Source organism: Pseudopipra pipra, chromosome 21, assembly GCF_036250125.1.
Source record: "Pseudopipra pipra isolate bDixPip1 chromosome 21, bDixPip1.hap1, whole genome shotgun sequence".
Classification (NCBI taxonomy): Eukaryota; Metazoa; Chordata; class Aves; order Passeriformes; family Pipridae; genus Pseudopipra; species Pseudopipra pipra.
The window spans coordinates 7497421-7511972 of NC_087569.1; the positions used below are offsets into that span (position 1 = coordinate 7497421).

Here is a 14552-nt window from a genome sequence, read left to right on the forward strand (position 1 = left end):
GTTACTGGAAGTGAACAGGGCCCAAAAAAGGACCCAAATGAATGCTGTGACCTGCCATAATTTGCAAACATGTTTTGCAAACTGTGATGCAACGTTCGGAAATGCTTCAGCATCCAAGAGTTTTCCTTCATACAAAAGTCAGAAGTACTTCAGGATTAAAGAGAGACTTTTCCTGAAACAAATGTTCTCTCTTAGTGGGCAATGTTAGAAGTTAATTTTGTGTTTGCACTAAAATTTCTCCAGGCACATGGAAAGATAAAGAAAAAACACGGGGGATCATCTGCATGAAAGTAAAATATTTTAAAGATATTGGACATTAATTAATTGCTAAGATCAAATGCAGGGCGAGTTACAGGTCTCCTTCTTAATAGGGAGAATTATGAAACATTTATTTCAAAAGAAATGTGGTGTAATAAACAGTAAGAAATGCAGATCTGTGCAGGCAAAGACATTATTCTGAAGTTTTGTGTTTCAGAGAGGTGTGTTTGCAGAAGGTACCTTCTGATAGTTTGTATTTACTTGGCAGTATCTTTTTTGTTTCAATTTTCTTGTGCAATACTAGAGAACATAATACCAATGCAAACTATCAACTTACCCATATTTTTTTCTATTCTAGGGCCAATAATTAAGTTGCAAGAGATTGATCTTGTGGATTTATGGGGGGGCCTTGATGACCAAGCAGCAGAGCCGAGTGATGCTGAAGTGAGCAAGGAAGGTGAGGATGCTGTGTCAGAGGTGAAAGGCACTGGATTTGAGGCTGGTGATTTGGATGGAGATACCACACACAGTGAGGAACCCAGCTCCCAGGAAGACATCCAAACTGAGAAGGAAGCTGAGCCTGGAAGTGCAGAGAGACAGGATGAAGCTTTCCCAGGATCAACCTCTGATGGATACAATCTCAGTAGGGATGGAGAAGCTGGACCTGAAAAACAGGTGGAGGAAGAGGAACCCAGCCTGGGTAGAGAGCCTGAGGTGGAAGTAAAAAGTGAAGGAGACACAGATGTGGCAGACATGGATGTCACTGGCTCAGAACATGGTGCTCCAGCTGCAGAGGCTGTTGAAGAAACCCCTGCAGGAAAAGGGAGTTTTTCAAGGCAGCATAGCAGCCAGTTTGACCAACAGACAAGCTCCGAGACAAGGCTGCAGGATGACAACCTTCTGCATGAGCAGGGTAAAGATATTCTCCTTTATTCTGGCAGACCTTAATCTTTTTCAATGTATACATTTGGACTAGTTTAACTATAGGCTATTTTAAATCCATTTCAAAACCATGTGAGTGCTTTCTGAGTAGAGAAGACCATAAGCTTTGATATCTTCTCAGCATGGTGTTTTCTGCCAAGGTTTCAGAGCATGTTCCTCTCACAGGATGGCAGGTGAGTCACTTTGCTGGTGATCTGTATTCGAGGCACTGAGCAGACACTTTAATTCAAGTAGGGACTTTGTGAAGCAGCAGCATTTTTATAATAAGGAGAAACTTTATGTTCTGTTTCACTCTGTAATATTACTGTAGCAAGACAGGAACCTGAGCATGTTAAATCTAGAAATGACTTTAATAATTTTTAGCCTGTTATTGCCCATAGGGAGATATGATATCATATAGCAGAAACCTTTTATTTTAATCTCTCACTGTGTTTCCAAAGGATGATCATACTTCATTGTGTACAAAGGCCCTTGTTCCAGGAAGGCTGTGATCAGACAGCTGTGTGTTTCAAAGAGGTACCTTCTTAAACATCTGAGAAGGACCAACCTCCTTGCCAGTGCTCTGTGAACACTCTCTTATGTCTCACAGTTTAGAAAACTGCAAGAACTGGGTCTACATTGCCCAAGCAATCTAGTGACAGACTTATTATGTAAAGGGTTGTAAATCTGATGGTACAGCCCACTGGTACCTACAGCTTTCTGAGTTAACTTCCAGTGTTATGCAGGATGTGCATCCTGCATTGTTTGGGACATGCAGTACCTCAGATAGTCTTTGTCTCAGACAGCCCCTTGCTGAGTAACAGGAATTTCAGCTCACCTGTGTTCAGAGGTTGACCTGGCTGTACATTGCCATCCATGCCAGACTGGCTCTGAAGAGCTACTATTAGAACAGTATAAGCAGATTAAGGCCTTTACTCAGCATGGAGTCAGTCTGGATTCAGCTGTAATTTCCCTGGATAGGAAGTGCAGGATTGAGGAGTGAGTTGATAGCTGCCACGTGCCTGGCTTTAGGGCAGCATTTGGCTTTCTGTGACACACTGTGCTTTCTGCCTTTGAGACTCAGGTCCCAGCATGGCACAGATTCAGAACCATCGGGCTCCTTGTACTCAGAGTTCCTTCGGTGCAAGCTGCCTCACCCAGCCACAGTTTGTACAGCTCATGGAGACGTTTGTTGGCCAAGATAGTTCTCTGCCTACTGTGAAGAGGCTTACTGCATTTATCAAAGAAGAGTACAAGCAGACAGAGGAGGAAAAAATGGAACAACTAGAAAAAGTAAATATTGATAAGTTTTGCTGATCCCGTGTCCAAACAAAAAACAAGCAAATGCCTACAGACACTTACAAAGTCAACTGTTAATCTCACACTGGCAGAGTTCTCTGCTTGCAGTCTTGCATCCCCTATTTCTTCAGGAAACCTTTGACCCCTTTGTTTTCATACAGATGCTCCCTCCCTAGCCCTCAGCTCTGGAAGTGATGACAGACTTGTCCTGTAAGAGGCTGTCTGTCTGTCCTAGAGCCGGACTCAGTGAGACAACAGTTGATAGTTAATTGTGAAAGAGCCCAAAACATTCCATTCTGCTTATTCACCTTTATAATAGCCAAGAACCTGATCTCTGACCTACTGCACTGGCATGTACACAGGAGGTTGTGGATGTTTGGGGAGGATTTTAAAACAAGTGTGTTTGGGTCTGCTATGTGCATGGCTGGATGTTACTGTGCATATGCTTCTCTGTGCTTAAGTTACAAGGTGCTCTTGCCATGTGTTAAAAAAAAAATTCCCCTTCCTCCTGCACAGCATCAGGGTGCCCCATATCACTTCAGGTCTGTTGTGTGTCTCTCTGTGGGTCTTTCTAGCTGTGTTTTCCTCAGACCTCTTTCTGGTTTCCCTCTGTGCTGCTGACCTAATTTGAATGAGATATTGGATCTGACGGCTCTCCAGCCCTCACTGAACACAGCACACACTGCCAGGATTTTGGCCTTTGAGAGGATTCCACTCCAGCCAGTTATCCCTCTGTGCTGGGTTTAGAGGACAAATGGTACATGCATTTGCTCATAGCCCACACACTTCAGGGCAGCACCAGCAAAATAACAATGTACAGAAATACAAACTGTCACATCTCTGGGTGTCACTGACAAGGCTGTGGTTAGTTCTTGCTAGGGAGACATTTGTATTCTGGGAAACTTGCATTTACCTCAGTTGACCTTACCTTAAATCCAGCACAGGCTTCATTTGTTCCCTGTGAAATAACTCTCTGCAGTGCTGGTCCAGCCTGGTAAACTGAACCGTCACCTGTGTTTAGTGTTTCTAAGTATCTCCCAGGTTTAATGATTCATCTGCAGGTCTGAGCCGTGTATGTACAGATTTGGCCTGGTCCATAGGAATGATGTGAGTGGCACAGCACTGCAGTGCCCACACTGTGTAGACACCCAGCATCAGTGTCCAGGAGTTACCCAGGAGTTACCCAGACCAGCTGTTCCTCTGTTGCAGGTTCACCACATGGCTCGGGCGGCCCAACGGAAACTGCTTTTGGAGGCACTTTTTGAAAAGTGGGACAGCAATGGACATGGGTTTCTGGACCTGGAAGAGGTGGATGCTGTTCTGAGCAAATTCATGGGAGGCATGAAAAAAGAGGCGTTGATGAAGGGTAAGGAGACAGCTCTGCTCTGGGAGAACAACCCAGTAGACCTTCAACCATTCAGTGACGGTGCTAGTGAGGTTGCTGGCAAGCACCAGTTTGGTTTTGCAAGCAGTCATAAGCATACATGGTATGAGCTGTAAAATGAAAAGGAACAGTTACCCAGACCTGCTTGTTAATGCACAGCTCCATGTCCTCCTTCTGTGCAAGACTCCCAGGCAGAGAAGTAGCTCAGTGCTTTCTGACACTGGGATGTGTTGAACACTTATTTCAGCTGTAACATGCAATGTATACATGTGATATGGCAGTGAAAAAACACACGTAAAGCCTGAGGACATGTTTGCACTTTTAGTCTAGTCCATCTGTGTTATCCAGCTATTTTGAATAGATACATTTTATTGTGCTTGCTGCAGGAATGTACCTCATAGGAGAGAACAGCTTTCCTCATGGGTCTCAAATAGCTCATAGTAATCCACACTGTCACACAGCTCTCATGAATTAGCAACCTCGAGTCTCGCTTCTCTGTTGGTTCATTTCTCTGAATAAACTTAGCAAATTTGGTCCTTGACAAAATAGACTTGGGTCAGACAGAAGCACTGCAGGTTCACCTGAACCTGTCTGGCAGCCTCATGCATATTAACAAGTGGGTATAAGGTGTTCTGAAATACTGTGTTAGCAATTAAGAACATGTCTGCATGTGTGCTTGGGTGGAGAGGACTGTTTTTTTCATCTCCATGCTCATCTTCATGCTGCTTGTTCTGCTGCAGATCACTAAAAATGGCTTGTTTTGGCAAGCACCAAAACTTGTTTATTGTTTAGCTCACTGGAGGCAGCCGGTGGGGTGGGGAACACACCGACCTGTCATGTTTGGTGACTGTCTGTCCAGCCAGGAAAAACTGGCACTTTACTGCTCTCTTGTATTCAAAGCATGCCAGAACAGACTATGGAAATATGGAAGGACATAGTCCCTTCCATGAAGGGCTCATAAACTAAAGGACAAATAAATAGAAAGAGAGCATAGCAAAATCAATACCAGCAACATAAAACTATTTCTAGCAGCTTCAACCTAATCTCTCAAAGACATGGAACAAGCAGGTCTGGGGGGAGGGTTCATAGACCTTACATTGCTCCTGGATGGAAATAGAGTGAAGAATAAGTAGAATTATTTCATTTTCCTTGTAAATGAAAAGTGTAACATTAGATATAATGGGGAAAATTATGCATTATGCTGTGGCTCAGTAGTGAAGGAAGTGATCATACTGCATTCAACTTCATGCATATTTCTTTCTTCATCTTTTCTGTAAAGAGAGGAGAAAGAAGAGGTGAATATCCAAATATTTTTATACCATCAAAAAATTCTCCATCCTAGTTCTGTCAGAAAATCAGAAATTAAATTAAGAATACTGAATGTTCTTTAGATGATGAGCTGGATAAGACAGAATTAACAGGCAGCTCCACCATGACTGGGCCAGTTAGTACTTGCTACTTCTACAGCTGAAATCGGTGATAATAATGATGGAATGATTTGGGTTGGAAAGGACCTTCAAAGGTCATCTAGTCCAGCCCCCTGCCATGACCAGGGACATCTTCGGGTCCAACAGGATTTGAAATCAGGATGCAGAAAAAATGATGGAAGCGTTAGTCACAGAGCTCCCGTGAATCCCGAAGCCAGGCAGGCGCCTGCACCTTCCTCAGGCTGTGCAAGAGCACCCCCGTGAGCCCAGAGCTGGGGTTGGGGAGAGCCTGCGCAGGGCTGGGACAGCTCGGGCAGACCGGCCGCTGATTTAACCAACACCCGGGTAGAAACCAGTGCTGTGCAGGGTTCCTTCTCACTAGGAGGGAAAGCAGGCGTCCAGAGGAAAGGAGGAATCCAGCGTGGAAGCTGGAGATTACCTGTCACTGTGACAACTTCCATTTAGGAGATAGCTGAAAGAAATCCAGAACAATAGACTAGAACACCCCATCCAAAGACAGTTTAGGGCTTGATTAATATTCTGCAAAACTGATTAATCAACTAGATTGTCTGTCTTATTTTCTGTTGTTTTTTTTTTTTTTTCTACTAGCAAAGGCACACCTTTGCTCCCGATACCCCCAGCTCAGCAGAGTGGAGATGGTATCCCCAAAGGTATTCCAGACCTTCCTTGAGTTAATTGCTTCTGAGTTAACTGGCAATGAGGATGAATCTATTGATAACTTGGTGAGATTTCTGACCACAAGTGTGGAGCAAAGTCATAGGGAGTCCTTGCAAAGCTTAACCAGGAGGAAGTGGCTGCAGGATATCCAGCAAGCGGCTGAGACCGGCGGAGCAAGGATGGAATCGGTGTACAAAGCAGTGCTTAAGGCCATCTCCCAGGTGGGCATCCCAGGGAGCACAAGAGGTGCTTGTGTTCGGTCAGGACACTGATTCCAAACCCTGGAATTGAGTGGAACTCACAGGTAGCCTGGGAAGCTGCTCTGAGGCTGTTTCCTTGTGCTTCCCTGTACTTAGCTGATGTTCAGGAGAGCCTGTGGTTTTGCACAGAAAGGGTCACTGATAGATCAGCAATGCAAGGATTCTTGTCCTTGCTATGCCAATACAGAAGGAATCTCATGAAAACTTATATCTCAATTTGGAAGAACTGACTCAGATCAGATCTGGAAATCAGTAGTTATAGTTTTGGAGCTTCTGAAATGAAACACACCAGAGTCAGTTTGGGACAAAGATGGTTAATTTGTAGTGGAAATATTTTCATTTTTAAATTACAGCTGCAACTTTAGCTGTTTGTCCTCACTATTAAAGCCCCCCTCAAAGCCAAACTTCTCTCTGAAGTGTTCTTCTAGTATTGTCCAGGTTTGTAAATGTGGCAACTCTGGCACTTGTTTGTGTTTTTTTTTTCCCAAAGAAATCTCCTATTAGGGAAGAAATCCACAGGACTTTTGCTTAGGGATTATAGTAAGGGATTATTTTTATATTATTTACTTCTCCCCATTAAGAGCAGGAAACAAGAAATCCATTTTCCTTGCCAATCAAAATACCGAGTATTTTTGCTTGTCACGTCACGCTGGGGGTGTGTGACACACAGACTCAGTGACCCAGAGCAGCACCTCAGCACAAAAGAGACAAGTGCTAAGGACATGAAATAAGGGCAGTGGTCAGTGGCTAATGCCCATAATGTAATGGGAAACATTTGGTTGCTAGGATGCAGAAGCCCATGGGGGTAACAAGAAGATCAGTGCCTACATTGCCCTTTTGGAAGAGAACCAGCTCCCAGCAGAGCAGGGCCAGGGCCAGGTTCTCCTGCGCTACGTGGCCTGTACTGCGGACGATGCTCCGCATGTCCTGAACCAGACACTTCACAGACACATGAAAGGAATAAGGTAAGAAAAGCTGCAAAAAACTGTTCCTTTTTCTCAAAACTATTTGGAATGTAGGGGTACTGGGCAGTGTTTGGGATGCACTGGAAACAGGGTCATGGAGTACTCCAGAGAGGAAATCTCCTGAGAGACTGTTGTGGAAGGATCCAATATCCTATAAACGTCCTATACTCTGCACGGTCTTCTTAGAACTGCTCTGTTTGGGATTTCACTCCTTTCCTTGGGGATATTAGCTCACAGTCTAATGAATCTCATCCTTTAGCAAATGTCTGTGGCATTGGGCCTACATTTCCTTCTTTAAAAATTAATTCCCATACACAATTTTATATCCACAGGATATTTTTTTAGAACAATGCCTTTCCCTCCCTAGTGTTTATGCTATAAACAGCTTTCATGCCTCTTCACTTGTCATTTCCAAAAGCCAGACATAGTTGTCTCTTTAAATATTGCTGCTTCTAACCTATTAAATGTAACTGCTGCTTGCTTCTGTATTCCTTTTCATTCCATTCATTAGCTGATGTTTTAAAATGTCCTAAGGATGAAGAGTGACTTATTTATTACCACTATCTTTCGGATACAAGTGGTAAATGTGGTATTGCTGGGTGTGGTCAGAGTACAGAGCTCACACCTTCCTCCTCTGATGCCAAAAAGCAGGGAGAGATCAAAGCTCTGCAGTATTTACTGTTTCACTAAAGGCTTTCTGCTCCTCCCAACAAACCTCCTCATAAATTTATTTTTCAGCTTTGCAGCTGTTGATGAAGGAAAGCCAATCCATGTTCCAAGAGTTCAGCTCCACGGAAATATCCATTTCTGGAACTCTGAGCGCCCAGTGGAGGAGAGGAAAGGTTCCCTCCTGGTGCTGCCCCTGTATGATGCTCGCTGGAGAGTCTTTGGCATTCTAGGACTTGACACTCTTCGGGACCAGTGTGACAAAACCATCTTTCTGACCCATGAGATCATTTTCTACCAGGTGGGCACCATCAGAAAGCAGTTTCTTAGTCCAATCTGCTAAAAACTTGCGATTTTTACATGTTTGTTCTGAGTAAATGTAAGATGTACAACTAAGAAAAGATCTATTGGTCCCTTTCTGCAGTATAGGGGGAAAGTGGTGTGAGCAGGACACCTTAATAGTGTCTTCCCTGAAACCAACTGAGCTATCACTTCATCAGGAATTTATTTAATCTTCTCCTGACTAGTAAATTACTTGTCCTTTTGTGCAAAGCCCAAAGATAGCAGCTTTTATTTCTTGAAGCTCTCAACCTCATTTTTGTGTTCATTTCCATAAAGTGGCATGAAACCTTACTTTTTACGTGGTGGAATAACAGAAAGCAACAGCAGCCCGGATTTCTTTGGGATGCTCTTTGGAATCAACCTCAGTGCGGGTGCATCCTCTGGACAGCAGGGAGCGCAGCAAGCCAGCCTTACCAGTCCGTTTGGCTATTTCCACTAAAAACCGGCTGATCTAGTTTAGGACTTACCAGTCACTTGGCTGTGACCTGGTACTGGGAAACTTTAGAGCATTATTTGATAAAGGACATTTCACAGTCATTTTCCAGCTCTACAAGTTCAGATTAAAGTAACTTCTTACAACCATTTTGCTTCATGAACACTTCCCCAGCTTTTTCCCCCCAAATCTTGTGGAATTGTCTGGCTCATATGGAGGATTCTGCTTTCACAGGGAGTTTCCCATGCATTCAGCAAAGCCTACCACCATATCTGCACACGGGAAAATGTCCTACAAATGGCTCTTTATGCTCTGGGCTGGTTGTATCCCAGGACACCCAGCATCCACACTGTCACCATGTACCTGGTGGAGCCTGCCAAAGACAAGGTACTGCAGAGAAAAGGTCTGTAATTGTCAGGGGCTGAAAGGCTGCTTAAGGAAGATGTGCCAGCCCTAGTGCCTGTGTTTTCCCAATGGTTTTATTGTTAAAACTGAAGCCTGCCCAAGATTCTTGTGCCTGCCCATGCAACAAAAGGGCTACAAAGGTAGAGAAGGAAGTTTCCCTCTATAAAGGAGATCCTTCTTCATTCTTTCCATCTTCCCATGTAAAACAATTCAAGAGCAGTGCTAGTATAGACCCTTCTCCATGGGAAAAGGGAATATTCTCCTACCTCAGTGCTCACTGCTGCATAGCAACCAATAGAGCAAAACCCCACACCCACCCATCCATCCATAGCTTTGCTGTCTGGAACCTCCACAAAGGGAGATGCTCTTCTGTGGAGATTCTCTGCATGTCAAAGTTATGGTACTTTACAGGGAAAAAAGAACGTTTCAGCTAATGTATTAGCTCTTTGTTCTGAACTAATGTCAGCAGCCAAGATGTAAATACAGCTCAGGAAGTGGCTGATTCCCAATTAGGCAGCTTGTAAAGGCAGCCCCCACTCAGTGCAGGTCAGATTCCAGTTGTTCAGCAGGCACTCAGGCCCTGGGAAGCTTGTCACTTCATGTACCAGCGAGTTAAGAAGAAGAAAAGTGTATGCAATATTTAGGACCGATCCCATGTCATCCCAAAGTCTGTATGACATCTGCTGTAGCCATAATTCAGCTGCTTCCTCTGATAAGCATGGTTTATGTTGGCAGTGTTCTGTTGTCATTCCAGGCTCAGCACTGTTCCCTCATTAGCTTCCTGATAGCCAGGTCACTCACTCCCCTCTGTGCTTTTCACGTGCCAAGGCACACTGACACAAACATGACATGAGAAAGGATGGGAAAAAGAATGGAAGCCTCTAGGTCTGTGGGTGTTCCTCAGTGTGGAGCCTGGGGGTGGATTAAATAGTCTGGCTGAGGGAGGTTCAGGGCACATTCTTCACGTATCTTGAGTGATACAGTGTGGGAATAAAACCAACCATTGTTGGGAGATGTCTTTAAACCACCCCTTGAACGTACATAGGAGTTTCCTATAAGAAATAAGCCATTTCCTCTCCCTCTAAACTTCAAAATATCTGTTCCTTTCTTGGATGCAGCTAAACCTCTCTTTTCTGTCTGGCAGGCTCTGTGCAAGATGATCACTACAGATAACACAGGACAAAAAGAAATCCATAGCTCTCCTGCTCTTCTCCTCAGAGAAGAAAACCTGCTAAGGTAGGCTCCAGTGGCCAGAGTAGGAATAGTCCCCTCTGCTCTTAGACTCAGCCTACATCAGGCATGATCCATGTTGCACAAAGCCCCTGGTAGTGCAGCCCTGTGGCAGTGTCTGGCTGTAGCTCTGTCACTATCAAGGCTCCTGGTGCGTACACACGTGACACTGAACTGTGAAGGGGTGAGGGGTATTTTCTCTTTGAGTTTAGGCTTCCAAAAACAACTTCTGATTTAATACTTAGTAGCTGAGCTGCCAAGGTTTGCAGGATTAAAGCCTACACTGAACCATTTTGCTCTTTAAATTAATCTGTCCCCTTTCCTGGCCACATTAGTCTCATTTCCTTCAGCTGGCTGTTTCCTTCCACTGTCAAGATCCTCACAGACTTGTCTTTCAAGCATATCATCCCTGTGGTCAAAGTTGCTTGAACAGCTATTTGCTGTTCTAGCAGCTGTTTTTACTTTTTATAAAACTCTATGGATTTATATTGTCACTGCATTTATAAACAGAAAACTGTTTTTAAAGCAAGGTTTGTTAAATATTTAGGATTTTCAGCAGTCACCTTGGCTAAGCAATATGTGTTCCCAGTGCTATTTTCTCCTTTGGCTGGAATGATACTTAGAGCTGTGCATATTTCAGCTCAAGGAAATAACCTATGATTTAGTAATGTAATACCCTTAGCAGTGAGAGGTGAATGGCATCTTATTAAAATATGCTAAGTAAATTACCAAAAGAAAGCAGAATGATAAAATCTAGTACGTTTTATTTCAGGGATTACCTGTTTAGGTGCACAGACAGTTTAGAGGCCGCTCTCACTGCTGTCCGTGGAGAACAGCACATTGCAGTACCTCTCCATGACCTATCAGGACAAGCTCTTGGCATATTTGATATCAGCATTGGACACCACAAGAAATTACCACCTCAGGAACAGAAAGACCTGCAGAAAATGCTAAAGATGGTCCAAGCCGCCTGCTTGGAGATCCTGTGGAGGTCTCTAGAGGAAACAGAACCAACCTATGTGCTGGGTATTGTGCATACAGAGACAAGATAGGGTTTTTTAGGAGTGAAATTAGGAATCTCAGTAAAATCACATCTAAGGTATCTTTCCTACAAGTATGGAAAGACAAATACAAATCTTTGGTTTATGTAAACAACTTCTGAGTAAGCCTAAGAGCTTAGTGGAGCACAGTTAAACAGAATGGTTAGATTTTAACTCTGGTTCACAGGGTACTTTGTGCTGAAATCAGAGGTGTGAAGCAAGGTGCCTTATCACCCTCAGGGATCTAGCCTGTCCTCCTCAGAACTGCTCTGACTAAGAGCAAAAGAATTTGAATGTCATAGAATTGTCTGCAGGCCTGAACCCTTCATGGTCTCAGGACCTCTGCTTCCCCTGTGTTGTCCCCTTCTCAAGCACATATCCGTTTTTAAAGCTTGGTAGGATACTTGGACTGTAAACAAATCAATCAAAGAGGCAAAGAGTTAATCACAAAGAGGGCAGAGCCCATCAGTCAGTAATGTAATTCTTGAGTAGCAGATGTTTCTGAGCAACTTCTTGAGAGGTTTGGTTTTGATTGCAGAGGCAGAACGGGTGGCAAAGGTGAGGCACCCAGGGTTTCTGTTCCAGCGGTTCATGCTGCAGGACCTGCGCCAGTGTGTCCGGAAACTCGGTGCCGAGAGCTTTGCTGGAGTAAAGAGCTGTGCAGAACCCCCAGCTCTGCTACACGACATCATTAAGGCTGTGCTGTTGCTTTTGCATCCAGACTGGAAGGGCTCAGAGGAGATCGAGAACTGGAGTCAGTGTAAACTGGTGAGACTTCAAATCACTGAGAGTTTGTTTTCTATTACTGCTCCCTCAAGAAGAATCAGTGGAATTTGCCAAGGGGGAATTGGCAGTGAAATAATTCATTACCTATAGATTTCCTGTATGCTTCTCTCTGCCATCTTTGATTCTGTAACCTTTTCATCACCACCCGACTCTTTCTGTTCTTTGCATTGCAGAAACTTGATGACAATTTGATTCAGGAGATTTATTGCTTTGATCCAACTGCTGCATCTGTGCAAATTCAAGCAGAGCTGCTGGACTGCATCACTGGTAAATATCACAAACTCCTTGTGAGGTTCCCAGGCACAGCTCAGAAATAGTGTCGGTGGCCACCTTCAGCTGAGTACTTTTAAGGTCCTTACTTCACAAATTAACTTTGATTTCACAAGAGATTAAACAACAGATAAAGGTTCCTAAATATCTGCAATCTTTTTTGGTCACTAGAAGTCAACCCGTTAAATTTAGACTCAAAATTCACGGCCTTAAAGAAAGGGGAGCAGATCAGCTTTGAAAGCTTCCAGAACAAGTGATCTCATTGTACACCTCCAGACAAACATATGAAGAATGAGAGTTCTTTTGGCAAGTAATACGTGAAGACATATGAAGAATGATGGTTCTTTTGGCAAGCAAATCTACTTCAGACCTCTGTGCCCTGCCCTAGGGACTGACCCAGCTCCAAACAGGAACATGACTGTGGGAGGACAGTGTGAGCCCTCCTCTTTGTAAACACCATCTGCCAAGTGCTTAATGTACTCACTGGCCACAAACAGGAGCTGCTTTTCAGCCTGTCTTTCTCTCCTTTAATAAACATGGGCTTTTTTGGTGCCAGGGCACTCAAGAGGCTATTATTATTATTATTATTTGCAATATCACTGCAAGAGAAATTACTTGTTCTTGTTGAGATCTCTCCCTTGATGATCTGAGAGGCCTGTTAAAAAACAAACCTGGACAAGAGTTATTAATTTAGCTGGAGATATTTATCAACAGTACCTTGCCTGCTGATAAAGAGTAAACACTTGAGGCCGTCATGGTTCCTTTTCATGTGTTCTCCTCATATATATTAAACTAATTCACTGGAAAGAACAAGGCAGGCCTACAGCATCTGATGTTCCTACAGCTATGGACAAAGATGTAACTAGATTAAAGAATACAGCTTTGGCCAATTGCTGGTATGCTAGGAAAGGTTGGTTTCCCGGGATGAAATGCAGGTATAACTCACAGTTACAGGAATTCCTTTAAAATGAACATCAGGTAATACACATATGTTCCATATATTTGTGCTGTAATATAGAACAGAGCACAAAACAACCTGTATTCTATGGACAGAGCAACCTTTATGGCATGATTATGTGGTGACTTTTAATAGCACTTAATAAAAGCTTTGAATGATATTACTCTTAAATCTGAACTTGGATTAAAAAAAGCACTTTTCTCACTGTATTTTTGATTATCAAAAGTTTAGCATTAAAATATAGCAGAGCACTTGTACAGTAGGGGACCTACCACAATACAGGATAAATTATAATAAAAAGTCAGCACTTCTGTGCTTGACAGGTCACTGTCACGATAATGCTCGGTGCCTTTCAAAGCATCACCATTCTGCAGGGTGGAATTACTGGACTCAGGGAAAGCACTGCTGATGGGATGACCTCTCTTTGATTTTGTGGCAACACTGCTCATGGTTTTGACTTTCCCTCTTGTAGTTACAGCTCTTTTTTTGTTGCAGGTGTCCCTCGAGCGGCGGTGTGGCAGCAGGGCTGTGCTCCAGCCGAGTTCCTGTACCACTGGGTTCACACCTGCCTGGCACTCGCAGAGATCACAGGGAGTGAAAAAACCCAACGCAGTGAAAAACCCCATCCTTAGTTCCTTCTGGCATCCAGTTGTTGTGTGCCTCCAATTAAATCTCTTAATTCCTCGTCTAACCCTCGTGATTCTAGTATTTCACAAATTTTAAAATTTAAATTAACTGTTGTTTTTCTATTTTTTTAAGCATAGCCACTAAGTATTTGTTGTTAAGATGGTTGAAGTTTGTTAGGGATTACTAGTTAAAATGATAGGAAGTCTGTTAAGGATTATTAAGAAAAAGCAATAAAAACATTAAAGGAAACAATTTTTCTAATATAGCTACTGAATTTTAAAGGCTTGAATAAAGTTTTGGGTGTTTTTAAGTAGTGACTTTATGACTCCCCAGCTACAATGCTCATAAATGATACAGCAAAAATTTTCAAGATTCAGTCACCTTAAATGACTTTTATTGAAAATTATTGAATAATTTTAAGCAGAGGTTATTAATCAGCATTTTGTAACATTCTTCTGAACACGCTGCAGAAAAGCCCAACACTGTTAATATAACACAAAAAGCTTTCTTATTGGGATAAAGCTTGATATTACAGCAACTGCACTGTCGGCAGCGAGATTTCATCTTTCCAATAACGTCCCTTTTGGCAGAATCACTTTTTTA

At 43.2% G+C, this 14552-nt stretch overlaps 1 protein-coding gene across 7 annotated transcripts in view; it reads left to right on the top strand.

Moving 5' to 3' along the window:
* The window catches only part of EFCAB5 (EF-hand calcium binding domain 5), a 36665-nt gene extending 22652 nt beyond the window's left edge, over window positions 1-14013 (top strand). For 4 of the 7 annotated variants that reach the window (XM_064677457.1, XM_064677460.1, XM_064677458.1 and 1 more), the window contains 12 exons: window positions 617-1171; window positions 2258-2472; window positions 3688-3844; window positions 5899-6188; window positions 7014-7192; window positions 7931-8159; window positions 8868-9020; window positions 10183-10274; window positions 11041-11294; window positions 11847-12076; window positions 12268-12361; window positions 13818-14013. In XM_064677457.1, the coding sequence (XP_064533527.1) occupies window positions 617-1171; window positions 2258-2472; window positions 3688-3844; window positions 5899-6188; window positions 7014-7192; window positions 7931-8159; window positions 8868-9020; window positions 10183-10274; window positions 11041-11294; window positions 11847-12076; window positions 12268-12361; window positions 13818-13954 (2585 nt within the window). In that variant the 3' untranslated portion in view covers window positions 13955-14013. Of the gene's footprint in view, window positions 1-616; window positions 1172-2257; window positions 2473-3687; window positions 3845-5898; window positions 6189-7013; window positions 7193-7930; window positions 8160-8867; window positions 9021-10182; window positions 10275-11040; window positions 11295-11846; window positions 12077-12267; window positions 12362-13817 lie in introns of those variants that run through there. The other 3 variants (XM_064677461.1, XR_010435554.1, XR_010435555.1) reach the window with 3 other exon arrangements.
* Window positions 14014-14552: the final 539 nt, after the last annotated feature.